The 17,046-nt window shown below is 35.1% G+C and overlaps 1 protein-coding gene across 1 annotated transcript; it reads left to right on the top strand.

The window, feature by feature from the left end:
• The first annotated feature begins 5 nt into the window (after positions 1-5).
• On the top strand, positions 6-8,698 carry LOC132032777 (G-type lectin S-receptor-like serine/threonine-protein kinase RLK1). Its single transcript, XM_059422484.1, has 2 exons — positions 6-881; positions 6,685-8,698. The coding sequence occupies exons 1-2, from the start codon at positions 344-346 to the stop codon at positions 8,571-8,573; spliced, it is 2,427 nt and encodes an 808-aa protein (XP_059278467.1). The 5' UTR covers positions 6-343; the 3' UTR covers positions 8,574-8,698.
• Positions 8,699-17,046: the final 8,348 nt, after the last annotated feature.

Below are 17,046 nucleotides of genomic sequence, written 5' to 3'. Positions count from 1 at the left end.
ATTTGAAAAATGCTTTGTTAATAGTTTAAGTTTGACCAATATAGTTCAAAAGGTGCCCTTGCGTATCAACTTATGAAAAAGGAAGTTACAAATTTTAATTTGATAAATACAAACTATTGATATGAATAGTCTAGTCTTAACTATTTTAAGCTTCCTGGAAACTTGGCCAATTGGACTATTAGTCATACCCTTGAAGGGCAGAAAGCATTCATGATTAACGTAACAGAGAAAAGTAGAAGTTGACTCTGAAATCTTCACAGTTCATCCAAAACTCATAGTACAACTTTTCTTCTGTATATAGTGATGTCCTTGATTTGTTCAACAAATCATATTTCCTCTTTCAATGGCTATTCCCTTTTCTTATTTTCTTGTAATATTACTTCTTTTTTTCATTCCATTACACAATTTAGCTCAAAATAATGGTAGAATATCTACTAATAGTTCTATTAGTGCAACAGATGGAAGTATTCCATGGTTTTCACCATCTGGTGATTTTGCATTTGGGTTCCAAAAACTTCAAGATAATAAAGATCACTTCTTGCTTGGTATATGGTATGCAAAAATACAAGAAAAAACCATAGTCTGGCATGCAAATATGAGTGATCCAGTGCCACAAGGATCAAGATTGAATCTTGATCCTCAAAGGGGTCTAATACTTAGTGATCCTCAAGGGACTACCCTTTGGAAAACTGATTTAGTTGTTAGTAATATTGATTATGGCCTCATGAATGATACTGGGAATTTTGTTATCATGGGAAGTGATTCTACTGATTCATTGTGGGAAAGCTTTAGAAATCCAACTGATACGTTGTTGCCAAATCAAGAACTAGAAAGAGGAAGCTTCCTTGTTTCGCAAAGATCAGAAGCTAATTTCACTCAAGGTATGTGTTGAATTGTGCGACCAACTGAGTTAATTGTCTCATTATATTATCTCTCACTAGTATTTGTATTATGAGGATTCATCATGAATTGACTAGTTTTAGTCTATGTTGCTCGTACTCTTCAGAGATGTTGACGGGTTCGCGTGGGATTCACCAAAAGTAGTGCATTTTTGGAGAATCCGACACAAGTGCGGCAACATTTTTTGAGAGTCCAAACAACATAAATTTTAGTCATGTTAGTACATTCTATATCCTACGCTTAATGCTTTCTTGGAGTCTTTTAGCGCTATTTGAGACTTTTATGCTAAAAAGGAAAAAGGGTCGGATTACGTGAAGGGAGAGTAAAATTGGGTTGGGGTGGTGAGGTGGCATGCCACGTGCCATTCACCTCACCTGAATGTCGTGCCATGTGGGATGTTGTTGGCCATGGCGGAAGGGATTAACGAACGAAGGGACATTTTCAACAACGTTGCTGACAGCAGGGGTATTTTTGTTTGTAAAGTATACTAGGGGTTAAATGTAAATAATTTTTGAAAGTAGAGAGGTAAATCTGACCCTTTTCCCTTCTATTCTTACTAGCAAGGCAAGCCCATGCGCTACACGAGCCCAACATGGTTTTCTTGTTTAGCTAAAGTATTCTAGTAAAGAAGTTGTGTGCAAATACTATCTGTCATGTATTATAGCAAGTTAGCAACATATACAAAAGTATATTCTACGTATCATGACTATAATTATAGTTACTCAAACTTGAATGTTAAGAAACTAATCTAATCTTCCAATGCTGATACAAATTTGTTTTAAATCTATTTGACGTATCTTCCGTTTGTAATCTCAAGAGATGAAAGCTTTTGAGAGTGAACGTACTTTAACTATGGATAGAGTAACCAGCAAATATAAATTGTATTATTAGGTTACAATGTAATTCAAAAACACCCAAGGCGTGAAATTTAGTTGCCTAAAAAATGGGAAAGACAAAATATAAGCGTACATAGCTCAAAATTAAAAAAATAAAAATAAAAAAAAATAAAAAAAAAAAAAGATTAAAAGATGTAACAATGAAATTATTGTGTGGTATTCCTGTTAGCTGCCTTTGTAAAGTTCTTCTAGGCAACCCATGTTGTTTCCCATTTCTTAAGAGTAAAGCCAAGTTCAAACTTCAAGTCTGAAAAAAACTATCAAGTTTTAAGAGGTTAAACTCTTTAGTTTTGTGGAACTTTGCTAAAATGAGACTCAAACACAATCAAAACTTCAAAGCATAATAATTCACAGTGAAGTACTCAAGAAAACTCTTTCAATTATACGTGCAGTTTATTCTTCTTCGCTACTGTAAAAAAAAAATGTCAGTATCAAGACTACTTCTTGAAACATATCAAATACTAAAAAGTACAAAGAAGTAAATGAACTAGTCATGAACATCTAAAAGAAATGTATATAAAAGTGAACAAACCTCAAAAGACTTCGTTTCTTTTCTGGCCATTTTCGCATATAAGCAGCTTCCAATTACAAGATAAAGTCCAGACGATTATTAAAACTGTGATAAATAGTAGTAGAATTTTTTTCGTAAGCATATTAACTATCAAAATAAGTTTATATAACACAATCACAATCTTACCAAAAGCCTGATCTCAGCACCAAAAGCAAAGCTATGTGTGTAAAGCCTATATGACATCAAACTATCAAAGAGGGGAGGAATTAGTTAATTAGACCCCTATATAACATAAAAAGACATAGTCTTGATAGCATAGTATCTTGTCACAAATTAATCTTCCCTTAGATTTTAAGCCACGCACAGACAAATCATGAACTACTGTTGTTGGATGCTCATGGGAATAACTTTGAACATAATTAATAAGTGGAAAGACATATAAACTGTTTTCCTTATAATTACAATGTGATTTACCACTGTTAATAAGATAAAGTTTGGGCAACTTTTCCAAACCCAAGACACTTATTCAAAAGGATTTTCAATTTAATGTGAAAGTAGAGACCACATCTTCGTCCTCTTTGCCTCATGCGATCTCTACAACTGTCTGTGATTCCTCTACTACCACCACATGAAACTTTGTCAAATTGCACTGTCCATTTCTAGACTCAATAAAATCTTCTCTTCCCCCACTGAAAAATGATACTGTTCTTTTGTAATTTCCCTTAAGCTGTGGGCATTAGAAGCAGATACTATGAAGGTATTACTCAAAAGTATTTGATTAAGAGTGTTAATAGCTATCCCATATTGGTAAATGTAGTTTTCTCTCAGGTTTTAGATTTAGAAAAACCGCATGAAGTATCCATACCCGTTGGACACAAGTAAGCCATTGAAGGATCTATGTAGCATAGGGGGGCTAATGGCTTAAATACTTTTATGATTTCTCTAATATCTTTTGGTGTAGGGATGAAAAAAAAAAAAAAGGATTCTTTAAGGCCAATGTAGCTAACGAATGCACAGTTGAATTAGGGACATGAAGCTAACGAAAACACTATTGAATTAGGGACACAAAACAACATAATTTATTTGCTTATACTACAACTCACATATGCTGCCAAATGAGAGCTTTTATATTTACTTTAGTACAAAATCATCAAGACTCCCCTATACTAATATGAACATCACTCTCACTTTAAGGGCTTACAAATCATAGTTTTAAAACAAATTCAACTTTCAGAGGATGGACCACTTCGTACTATATTCAATGTCTTGAAAGACGAAATGAGAAGAAAAAGGTGTATGAATATGCTATAAAGTAAATGAATCATGTGAATAGGATTAATAAAGAGAAGTAGTAATTTATTTAAATGATAATCCAGTTTCAATTGGCTATCAAGCTTTCAATCTTGTCCATGTCAACCCAGAATCGAGGTATTTGCACCTGAATTATTAAGTCAATGTAATACCTGATATTTAGAAGCAACAGTACGTGGAAGAGAGCAACAGAGAGAGCAGTTGTAGCTGCAGAGAGAAGTGAAGCAACATGTGGGCTGTGGGTAAAATGAAAGGAAAAGAAGAGTAACATTTGGAAGTACACGCGTTTTAAGAGGTAATACACGTGTTATTGGCTTATAGCCTTATAGGGGAACACCAAAATAATTTAATCACCATTGAGAGAGGGCCCACATTTATAGTACCATCCCCTTTACTTTCTGTACAACTAATCTTTGCTATGTTCATACACCCCCCAAGTCTCATTTCGATATAGTAGTAAAGTAATGTTTATAATATTGGTCTGAGATGAATTCATTTGGAGAAATGTGGTCAGTGAGAATTCATACAACCGAACCAAATTTGTTTGGGATTGAGGCGTAGTTGTTGTATGTCTCGACATGCAGACTCATGTGTGATCTAATTCTTTTCCACGAGCCAAATGGTTAACTGTTAGCGAGAGCACACTTTCAATTATTTAATTATACTAGTTTCTGGATACGTGCGTTGCACGTATATCCCATGTTAATTGATACAAAAATTGTAGACATCCAAAAAATATATATTGAACCAAAAAGTAGGAATCAAAGTATACAAAAGTGCAAGTTTGCAAGAATAATGAATATTAATCTTATTTATTAGTAGTAGCCTAATACATAAATTAGAAACAATTGGTTATGTGTGGATTGAATAATTAAATTAAGTTAGATACTATTTACAATTATGTAACTTTATATTGTAAGGCGCATACACATAATACTACTTCGTAGACGATTTTGGTGTATGTCCTGTGATTCAATCACCTTTTTTGACCAAAAACATTTGTGGAAATTCATATTTTCTAATCATCATGTAACAAACAGTTGTTGATGCGGGAAAATAGGTTGTCACAAACTACTATTATTTAGGATAACCAGAAAAGAAAAAAAAATAAGATTGATGTATATATTTAACATAGAAATTCCAAAATAAATAGGGACATTTGAGATATGGAGCTTGTCAGGGGCGGAGTTAGCTCTTCGGGCATGGGTTCGGCCGAACGTGGTAGCTTTGGTCCGAACCATATATTTTTATTAATTTTTTTTGTCAAATATGTACAAATTATTAATTTAAAACCCAGTAAATTTAAAAATTAAAACCCCAAACCCACAAGCTTCAAATTCTGACTCCTCTTCTAGAGCTTGTTGGTTACTAAAAAATTGAAATCGTGCTTAAGGTTCCTTGAATTTATGATCATTTGATCCTCTTCATACATGTTCTTCAACGATTTTACGTGCTGACTTGATTCTTCCTTTTTTTGCCTCATTCAGTACATATATATAGTTTTTCATACAACCTCGTTACTGGAATCCTACGAAAGATGAAATTTTTACAATTATAAACTACAAAAGATGAAATCTTTAAAATCAGATTTATGTACATTTATGAATACCTCCAAAATATCTTTAAATATAATATAAATTTAGAGGACACATCCTCATCCCAAAATGGAGCTTTTTGTAGAAAAATATATGGTTCAGCTATTGCTAGATCAGTACCTACATACAAAAATAGAAGGGTAAATCTCAAAAAATTGCCCTTAAAAGCTGTAAATCGTGGACTTCACCGTTGTTGTTCACTTCAATATTGCGTTGGCTCTATCCGGTTCTTATACTTTTGGTGAACATAATTGTTTTTGTTGCCTCGTTTAATATGAATTTTAAAGTACAACTATACAACTGAGTTCATGGAAGAATTAAATTAATTATATTTATTTCCTTAGAATTTTAAACATCGCCAAGTAACTATGAAGTTGTGCTAATACATTGTATCTAGACTTGCTTGAGATCTAACTTCTGAGTAGTCATTTACCTATTTGTATTCTTCAGTTTTCTCACTGATAAAAAACGTACAACTATACAACTGAGTTCATGGAAGAATTAAATTAATTGTAAGTGTAGTGTTTCACTAAGGGCTGTGCATTTCAATTTAGCTGGAAACCCAGTGTCATCAATATGCTGGTTTTAATTTATTTATTTTATTAGAAAACGGAACTTCATCTTTGTACAAAATAGCTGTTATGGCATTTTTTGCTTGAAGGATACAAAAGTTGTTTAACTTTTGATGAATAATATGGTAATTCAATTTTTCCCTTTTAGGGCTTCCTACTTGTACAATAAAATATGATATGGTGAGATTACTATTGATGTGGAAGACCAAAGAAACAAACAGAAATGAATAAAATAGCTCTGGATATTACTATTTTCCTTACTATTAATGGGGAAGATGAAAAAAAAAATAATGAATAAAGAATGAAATAAATATAGGTAATAACAAAGCGAAGCTACACCTACAATAATCGTGGGTAGATGAAAGAATTCTCTACATTCACTTTCAATGTACTAAGAAATAGTAATTATTTATTCAACCTTTATGTAATTTAAATTTTAACTATTTAATTAAATTTTGATTTAGTGAGGGCAAAATGACAATCCAACTTTGAAGGTGGGAGCTTTCCACTTTTAGTATAAAATATGATGATGACTATATCTTAACGGGTAGGTTTTAGCTTCGTGCGCTTGATAATGGGAATTTGGTGCTTGTTACACAAAGTGTGCCTTCCAATATGGATTAGGCTGATGAGTTGGAGTTCGGAAGAAATTTTAGTCATGTTAGTATATGTTAGTTTATATTCTATGCTTTCTAGGAGTTTTTTAGCCCCATATTTGAGATTTGTATGGTATTAGATGAAATTATATGGAGAAACATGATTGGTGAGGATTCATACAAGCAGAATCCAACTTGTTTGGAATTGAGGTGTAGTTGTCGTTATATGTCTCAACACGGACTCTCTCCTAACTGTTAGAGAGTGTACAATTTTAATGATTGAAATATGTTATCCTTCGACAGGTAGGTTTTATCTTCGCATGCTTGATAATGGGAATTTGGTGCTTGTTACACAAAGTGCGCCTTCTAATTCAGACTATGATGATGTGTACTATAACAGTGGTACCTCTGACTCAACAAATGAAACAAATTCTGGGGATAAATTGGTTTTCGAAGAGAAAGGCGTGATGTACGTATTGAGGCGAAACAATCAAAGGGAAAGTCTTCCTACCCGTTCCATTCCTCCAGCTACACAAAATTACCATCGTGTGACTCTTAACTTTGATGGAGTTCTTAGTTATTATTATCATTCAAGGATTGCTAATAGCAGTGGCTGGAATATTCTGTGGTCTCAACCGAATAATATATGCATTGAAATTGATGGAGAAAAAGGACCCGGGGCATGTGGTTACAACAATGTATGCAATCTTGGCCCAAACGATAGACCAGATTGTAACTGTCCAGAAGGATATTCACTGGTTGATCCGAACAATGCTTATGGCGACTGCAAACCAGATTTTTCTATAAGTTGTGATGAAGTTGGAAGGGGTTCACCTGAAGATTTTTACAGTTTTATCACGATTCGTGATACTGATTGGCCAAAATCTGATTTTCAGCAAATTAATCCTTCAACTGAACAAGAATGCCAAAGTGCATGTTTGAATGATTGTTTTTGTGCTGTTGCCATTTATAGAAGCAATAGCTGCTGGAAAAAGAAGCTGCCTTTGTCGAACGGGAGAATAGACACCAATCTGAATTCAACGGCTTTTATCAAAAAAAGGAAAAATGGTGTTCCTCCTCTAAGTCCTGGCCTTCCCAATAATCCAGCATCTCGTCAAAGCAAGAATTGGCGAAATTGGGCTGTTGTATTGTCCGCGCTCTTAGGAAGCTCGGTCTTGGTAAATTTTCTTTTCGTTGGTGTATTTTGTTGGGGATTCTTCCATATTTACAAAATGAAAGCGAAGACATCAAGCTCTATGAGCAGCGTGGCAAACTCTACGTGTCATAGTTTTACATATAAAGAGCTTGTAGAGGCCACAAAAGACTTCAAGGAAGAGCTAGGGAGGGGTGCATTTGGGATTGTTTACAAAGGGGTAATGCCTATCGGTTCAAGAAATGTAGTCGCTATAAAGAAGCTGGATAGAGTTGCTCATGAAGCAGAGAAGGAAGTCATGACTGAAGTAAATGTGATTAGCCAGACTCATCACAAGAATTTGGTCCGGCTGATCGGGTATTGTAACGAGGGACCTCATCGTTTGTTGGTCTACGAGTATATGAGTAATGGAACTCTTGCGAGTTTCATTTTTGGTGATCTGAAGCCTACTTGGAGCCAGAGGACAAATTTTGCAACGGGGATTGCAAGGGGACTTGCATACCTCCACGAAGAGTGCAGCATACAGATTATCCATTGCGACATAAAACCTCAAAACATTCTCCTTGATGATTATCACGTTGCTCGAATATCAGATTTTGGATTGTCTAAACTGATGATGATTAACCAGAGTCGAACGCTTACTAATATTAGAGGAACAAGAGGTTATGTTGCTCCAGAATGGTTCAGGAATAGTAAGGTCACGGTTAAGGTGGACGTTTACAGCTTTGGTGTATTGCTACTAGAGATCATCACATGTCGGAAAAATTATGAGAATGAGGAAAGCTATGGGGCAGAGGCAATTCTTACGGATTGGGTTGTGGATTGCTTTCAAGAAGGAAAATTGGAAGCTATGGTGGAAAATGATATTGAGGCCTTGAATGATAAGAAGCAGCTCCAGAGGTTCGTGATGGTTGGTATTTGGTGTATTCAAGAGGATCCGTCGATGAGGCCTACTATGAGGAAAGTTGCTCAAATGCTTGAAGGATCTGTTGAAGTGACTACTCCACCATGTCCATATGATTTTAGCATTACTATATAAGATCATAAGAGTCATTTATGTGCCATTTCCTCCTCCGTATGTCTTTTTTGTTAAGTTCGAGTGCTCTAGTTATATTACTTGCTTTCATGTTGAATATTCTTTAAATAGCAATTGTATCACCATATCATATCATATCATAATATATTATTTATACTAAAAATAGGAAGCTCCCACCTTCAAAGTTGAATTAACATTTTTCCCTGACTAAATCAAAATTTAATTAAATAGTTAAAATTTAAATTACATAAAGGTTGAATAAATAATTACTATTTCTTAGTACATTGAAAGTGAATGTAGAGAATTCTTCCATCTACCCATAATTATTGTAGGTGTAAATTTGCTTAGTAATTACCTACATTTATTTCATTCTCTATTCATTTTTTTTTCTTTTCATCTTCCCCATTAATAGTAAGGAAACTAGTAATATCCAGAGCTATTTTATTCATTACTGTTTGTTTCTTTGATCTTCCACATTAATAGTAATATCAGCATATCATATTTTATTGTATAAGTAGGAAGCCTAAAAGGGAAAAATTGAATTACCATATTATTCATCAAAAGTTAAACGACTTTTGTATCATTCAAGCAAAAAATACTATAACAACTTTTCTGTACAAAGATTTAGTTACGTTTTCTAATAAAATAAATAAATTAAAACCATCATATTAATGACACCTATTATGTTTCCCGCACAACCCTTAGTGAAACACTACAATTTAATTCCTCCATGAACTCAGTTGTATAGTTATACGTTTTTTATCAGTGAGAAAACTGAAGAATACATATAGGTAAATGACTTCTCAGAAGTTAGATCTCAAGCAAGTCTAGATACAATGTATTAGCACAACTTCATAGTTACTTGGCGATGTTTAAAATTCTAAGGAAATAAATAGCACTTAAGTCTTAAGGTTTGCAAGTCAAATTAAATGAGGTAACAAAAACAATTATGTTTTCCAAAATTATAAGAACTAGATAGAGCCAAAGTAATATTGAAGTGAAGGATTTTTGACCGAAGTAAGCTATTATTTGAGCCAATTCTCCAAAATAATAATTTTTTTTGAAAGTTAACAGAACTAGCATAAACATATTCCTGAGTAACAAATTAAATATTATTTTATTCAAAAATTCGAACGGACAAAAAGTCACGGGTTAATGGCGTTAAAATATAATTCGTTACTGCCGATAACGTATTATGGCTAATACGTTACTGACAGTAACGAATTTAGAAATTCCAGGTACAAACAATCTTTCTATGAAATCTGACATCGACTGATCCTAAAGTCATAACCGCAATTACAACTTCAGCATAAAACATAATTGGCAGTAACGTTTCTTCTGAAACTAGGCACATGCAATCAAATCTTGCAAAGAATCCTGCAAATTGGGAATCCTTCTGAATGATTTGACTATAAAACGTTATCTATAGTTACGTTTTATTTGTAAAACGTGACACAAAATAACGAAAAAAATGCTAAAGTCCCTCTTCCTCATACTTTTCGAACAAAACCGCAGATCATTATAAAATATAATGTATGAAACGAATGTTCAAACATTTTTTTTTTCTTTAACTAGCCATCTCCCCTGGAGAATGACTTGAGATTTTATTCATGTGGGCAAAAGCATATACAAGGTTACGACACCCTGCACCTACGTGGTAGAACATACTCCACCTTATCTAAGTAGGATTTCATGTTAGCTCTCAAAAGAAAATTCTATCTTACAGTGAAGATAAAGCTAGTATCTTCACATTCACACAAGATGAAATCAAGGGATATCAAAAAGGTAGTTCCTATACATTGATCTACTCACATAGAAGGAGTTTTTCACTACAGAATTCCTGAAAGATGGTAGCTGCATTTTGTCAACCTTGATCTCTCCCTTTGTATCTTTTGGTAAATCCATGAAGCTATTCATCCATACAATACTTCCACATTCTAGACCCCAATTAGCAAGTCTATCAGCTGCTCTGTTGCACTCCCTAAAGCAGTGTTGTATGGACTTCTCTTGTATGTGTTCCAGACTGTCTTGTATTTGCTCGAAAATGATCATCAGTCTCCAAGGAGGCTTGGCTCTGTTAAGAATCCAGTCCACTAGCATTTTTGAATCACTCTCAATTTCCAGTTTGTTGATGCCTTTATTCAAGCACCATTCAATTCCAATCTTCATAGCAATTGCGTCTGCCATGTTGTTTGTGTTACCAAGACAAGTCACATATGCAGTTATTAGGTTCCCCTTGTGATCTCTAACTAATCCCCCACCTCCACTAGGCCCTAGATTGCCTTTGGAACAACCATCTGTGTTTAATTTAACAGATCCAGATACAGGGAACTTCCACCTTACAAGAATAGTGTTAATATGATACTAAGCTTGCTCACTGATCTCCAACAGTTTCCTCTAATCCATGAAAGGTGTGATATCCTTGAATTGCTTATGTACCACCATCACAGTCTGTTGGCAGATATTGTTGATAATTTTGTATCTTGACATGTTATAATTCTCATATCTACTCTTACATCTTTCCTTCCAAATATGCCAAATAATGATACAAGATAGAATTTGTAGAATCATGCTTTGGATGGGATTCTTATTCTTTGTCAGCCACCATGATAGTAACCTTTGCCTGATATTCCCATGTCCTTCTGCAATGCCAAGCATCTGTGCAAAATGCTTCCATACTTCAACTCTAATCATGCTCTTGTTGAATAAATGCTCCTGAGTTTCCTGCTTTCCAGACCTGCAACAAGAACATTCTGATGTTAATTGAATTTTTATTCTCTTGAGATTGTCATCAACAGCCACACTATGCCTAAATAGTCCCCAAATGAAGAAAGAGACTTTGAATGGCATCTTTTTATGACATATTTTCTTATTGGTCAAAGAGGTGTTGTTTGCTTCTCTTATGGCATTCCATGCTGATTTGCAACTGAATTTTCCATCACTAGTGACACTCTAAATAAGTTGATCATCCATTTCTTGAGAGTGGATCTTCACTTCCTAAATCTTGGCCACCACACTCATAAGCAATATCTTTAATAACTTGTTGGTATTCCAGCTGCTTTGATGAATATAGGTGTTGATGTAGCTTTTGATTAAAGTATTAGTGCCACTAGGCTGTGCTAGGATTCCACATCCCATCCAGTTGTTCTTCCAAATATTTGAGTTGCCTCTGTTGATTTTCCAATGTATTAGGTGATCCACTTTGTTTCTGATTTTCATTAGCTTCCTCCAAGTGTGAGAATGTGTATAGTTCCACTTTCTTGCCACTGATGTAGTCTAATTGAATGCTTGGCCCTGATGAATTCAGTCCATAATGACTTGGAGGTTCTGAAAATCCACCATAATTTAGCTGGAAGGAATATGCAATTTCTTATAGTGATCTCACTCCAATACCTCCTTCATCTGTGGGCAAGCAAAAGTTAGACCAAGAAGACCAATGATACTTGTATTTACCATCACACTGTCCCCAGAAAAATTTAGCAAAAATACTTTCAATTTGTTTAAAAATTGTTTTAGGAGGCATACATATAGACAGTAAGTGTACAGGGATAGAAGATAAAACATGTTTTATGAGAATCATTTTACCACTACTTGACAGAGTTTTACACTGCCAGGAGTCAAGTTTTTGCAAAATTTTTGTGGCCATGAAACTAAAATATTAGATCTTTTTCCTTCCCACAAAAATGGGGCATCCCAAGTAGGTGATTGGGAATTCAGCTCTCTGAAACTTTAATATCCCTTCCACAATCTTGATTCTTTTTTAAGAAATGGAATTGTCCATTAAAAAGCAGTTTTTGCCTATACTGATCAGTTGACCAGAATTCTCTTGATAATCTTTTAGGCACTGCATGATCTTATTCAGAGTATAGGACTTCCCTGAGCAGAAAATTATTAAATCATCTGCATAGGAGAGATGGTTTATGGTAGGACCATTATCATTCATGTTGAAACCATTGAATCTAGAGTCATCAAACAATTTGTTTAGTTTCCTTAATAACACCTCAGTCGCAATGATGAACAGGGATGGTGATATTGGATCACCTTGCTTGACACCCCTTTGAGACTTGAAAAAACCATTTCTTTTTCCATTTATGATGATAGAATACCAAGCATTAGATAAGAGATTCCAAATAATAAAAATCCAATGCTCACTAAATCCCTTTTTCCTCATAACTGCACAGATAAAGTTTCATGAAATTCTGTCATAAGCCTTATTCATGTCAAGCTTTATCACAACATTTCCTCCTTTGTTAGGCTTCCTAATTTCATGAAAAATTTCTTGTGCTAAAAGAACATTCTCCCCTATAGCCCTATTCTTCAGGAACCCACTCTGATTCTAAGATATTATATTAGGGAGGACCTTAGACAGCCTGTTATTCAAAACTTTTGACACAATCTTATGAGTAACATTACTTAAGCTGATAGGTCTGTATTCAGAGAACTCTTGGGGGTGCTGGACCTTTGGAATTAGCACTAGACAGGTGCTGGTGAAATACTTAGGCATTGGATGCCCTTTAAGCACGCCCTCTCACCATGTTGATCATATCTTTATCAACTATATCCCAACATTTTTGGAAAAGCAGGCTTGAGAAACCATCAGGTCCAGCAGAGCTATTGGAATCAATATCAAACAAAGCTTCTTTGACCTCTTCACTGGTGATATCCTTAAATGAGAAATTTGTTCTCATCATTGCTAATAAATTTTGGGATGCACTCCATCACACTCAAATCAATATAAGCATGACTTTGAGAGAAGAGGTCTTGGTAGAACTCCACAGCAGCATTGGCAATGTGATCCTCTTCATCTAGCCAATTATCACCTTTTTTAATTCTATGAATTTTCATATGATGTCTTCTTCCTCTAACCACAGAGTGAAAATATTTAGTGTTTTCATCACCCTCTAATTGCCACTTGAGATGAGCTTTTTGTCTCCAATAAGCATCAACTGTTTTGAGATGCAAGACCAGATCAGCCTTTGCTTTATTCAAAGTCATTATATCATCCTGAGCCAAAGATCTCGTGTAAATCTCTTCTGAATCTGAAACATGTTCCTCCAGTTGGCTTGTTTTGATAAAAATGTCTCCAATTTTATTCCTTGACCAATCACTCAAGGCCTTGCTCACTCTTTTCATTTTTTGCTGAATTATCCAAAAAATATTCCCATCAATCTGTTGATTCCAGTGTTCCTTTACTAAATCCTGAAAATCATCCTTCTCAGTCCAGAAGTTTAAGAACTTGAAATACTTAATAGTGTTGACATTCTAATCTTGAAGATTTATAAGTAATGGACAGTGGTCTGAGCTCACTCTAGCAATGTGTTGGACTAATATAGAGGAGAACATAGCCCCCATTTCATCATTGGCAATCATGCTGTCCAATCTTTTCCATATGATCTCCTCCTCTTTTCTTTCATTGCACCAAGTAAATGGATTTCCACTGTAGCCCATATCAGCAAGCCCACAATCCGTAATACATTCAATGAAATCCAAGCTTTAGCTGAGTTTGTGTGGTGTTCCCTCATATTTCTCCTCTGGGCTCACTATACAGTTAAAGTCTCCACACACCATCCAAGGGTGATTAATAGTAGATGCAAAAGCCCTCATATGTTCCCATAACTGGACTCTTCCTGCAGACCTGGATTTAGCATAGACAGTTGATATGAAAAAGTCCTTATCACTATTGTTATGACATATTTTGCAAGTGAGCATTTGATCATCATTAGCATACACATCACATTTAATGTCAAAACCCCAAAAAATCCAAATTTTGCTGCTGCTATTCACAAAACAACCTTGCATGCCAAGGTTTTGTCTATTATCGTCAATTTTTTCCTCTTTGATGAAAGGTTCTTGAATTGCCACAAAGAAACTTCGTATTGGTTGATGGTGTTTTCAAGTCTTTCAGTAGCTGCCTGGGACTTCATGCCCCTAATGTTCCAATTAAGTACCTTAATCATTAAGGTGCTTATTGGAAATTTTTTTAGGTTCTTCTTTTGTCTCCTAGTTAAAGGAGGTTTCTGATCCTGCTTTGCTTTCTGATGTTTAGTAACAGCCTCAAAACTAAGGTCTTTCCTTGTATTCATGTCACTTTTTCCTACCTTTTTTCCAGTGTTAACTCTGCTTGTGCAGTCATCTACTTGTTCAACCTCTTCTTTCATAGAACCCTCCGAGGACTCATCAGAAGCATTATCCTCAGTAGATGCTTCTTCAGCCCATTCATCAGATGTTGTTGAGATGTGTCACTGATTTTGGGCCCTAATCCTGAATCATGGTCCTGAATCTGATTCTTGTTCTAGTCCTTGTGTGTGTCCCCTTTCTCCAAATTACTCATATCCTTTCTTTGGGATCTCCTTTTTTTTCTACTACTAATAGTCTGCCATTCCTCTTGATTAATTATAACTTGCAGATCATTGAGGTAAGTGATAGATTTATTACCCTCACAAGGTGTAGCTATGGTCTCCACTTCATCACCACCAATTGTTTGACCCTCTAGCATTTTATCATCATTAGCAGTATTGATTATAAGATCACCTTCACCCTTTTTATTCTGGTCACTTTTTCCTCCCATCATCTTGAATGATGTACTCATTTTCCACGTTTTGCACAGAGTTAACCATGACTTCCTCCCTTTCTACATCTTTTTCCTGATCCAAGATAGCATCTTGATCCTTGACAGTATTCTGATCCTCATTATTGATGTAGTTAGAGGGATGAGTCTTATCCACTCCAAAAATAACACCAGTTGGCTTGAAAGACTGTTTTGGAGGAATGCTTTTCCCTCTATTCTGTTTGGCAGAAGCACTTTTACCCCTTTGATCTTTATAAAAGTTTCTTCTATTAGGCTCCCTTCCTCTTTGAAAATCAGGTCCACCAATAACTTCTTTTTTCTTCCTACCCTGCTCTCTCTCTTTCGTCTTATCACTCTCGTCATTTTGGGCTTCAAGGCCAGAGGGATTAGCCTGCTCGATTAGAGTATTGTGTTGCTTAATCCTCTCAGCCTCTTTCTTCTCGTTTTGCTTTTTCTTCCCCAACACTCAGCACTCCATCAGAGCATGCCCAAGTTTTTTACAATGTTTACAGTATTTGGGGATATTTTCATATTCAATTTTTTGAACAAAACCTCTTATGGGATCATTTTCATCTTCAGTTACAATCCAAACTTTATGAACTAAAGGTTTCATAAGATCAATTTCAACTCGTACCTTTGCCATGCTTGGTCTGTTCATAGTTTCAGTGGTTGTGTCAAGCTCAGTAGGAGTACCTGCTGCCTCAGTGATTTGCTTCACGTAGTGCCATGTGTGTATATGAAATGGTAGTCCTGACAGTAGCAACCACACCGGCACAATCGGAATATCTTCTTCGGGTTTGAAGTCTAGTGACCATTTTTGAAACCAAATTTGATACCCATCAAGATCAATTGCTCTTTTGTAGAGAATAACATTGAAATCTTCATCATTATTGAAAGTCAAAAATATGTTAAAATTATCAAACACCCCAATCTTGACTGTACCTTTTAGAGAGAATTTTTCATCAAATTTTGATCTAATTGTGTCAATTTGGGGTCTTGATTTCAAGTAGCGTCCGACAATGGTCCGTCTACATAGATTAGCCATCGGACTGTAGTAGTCTCGAGTTTTGAATAAGAGAGCTGGTAATCCATTATGAGCAGTTTTCCTTGCCATGAATTGATTGTTTTGGAGATTCCGATAGAGTGGTGGCATAAGAGCCACCTGCTACAGCCTCCGCGATGGCGGGTGGTTCTAGAGGGTTGCTCAGTTGGTGTGTCATCGTCATTGGAGGGTCACCGGCATCGGTGAAGGCTGGTTGGGTTTGTAACGGTTATAATTTGGTAAAGGTAATTTTGACTTTTTAGAGAGAAGGTAGACTTTCTCTTTCTATCTTTTCTTTTCTTACTAACGAATGTTCAAACACATTCCAACAATTTTCAGCAAAGCTTCTACTTGTGTGGCCTATTGTTGGAACAACATTCAAAAATTCAACAGGTATGAGTTAATTACGTCAAATATGTTGTAATATGTTAAAATAAGACTATAGTTTTAATTTATTTTTCTATTATATTAATGATAGTAAGTGTCTTATTGTCGTGTGTAGGAGTAAAGATGGCCAATTTTGAACATAATGCGATGGTTGCTTTGTATTGGAGTGGCAAAATAATTATTGAAATGAATGGATTCAAGTATACTGAAGGTGCCAAAATGATTAGCATGTCTATTTCAACAAACTATGTTGAATTGGTTGAACTATTGCATGAGAAAATGGGGACAGATAGTGAAAATATTCAAATCGATATTTCTGGAAAATATCCATGCTCATTTCAAGGTAACAATACAAGGTTCATTTAGTTTAAAATTGAGAATGACCAGTCCTTGCTACAATTTTTTGCCATACCTCAAAAATTTGCAGATAAAATCGATATAAATATTTTGGAGATTTATGTAAAGACCAAGTCAACAAA

The sequence above is a fragment of the Lycium ferocissimum genome, chromosome 10 (assembly GCF_029784015.1).
Source record: "Lycium ferocissimum isolate CSIRO_LF1 chromosome 10, AGI_CSIRO_Lferr_CH_V1, whole genome shotgun sequence".
Taxonomy (NCBI): domain Eukaryota; kingdom Viridiplantae; phylum Streptophyta; class Magnoliopsida; order Solanales; family Solanaceae; genus Lycium; species Lycium ferocissimum.
The sequence above is the reverse complement of the archived record's forward strand: the minus strand, read 5'-3'. Positions and strand labels throughout refer to the sequence as shown.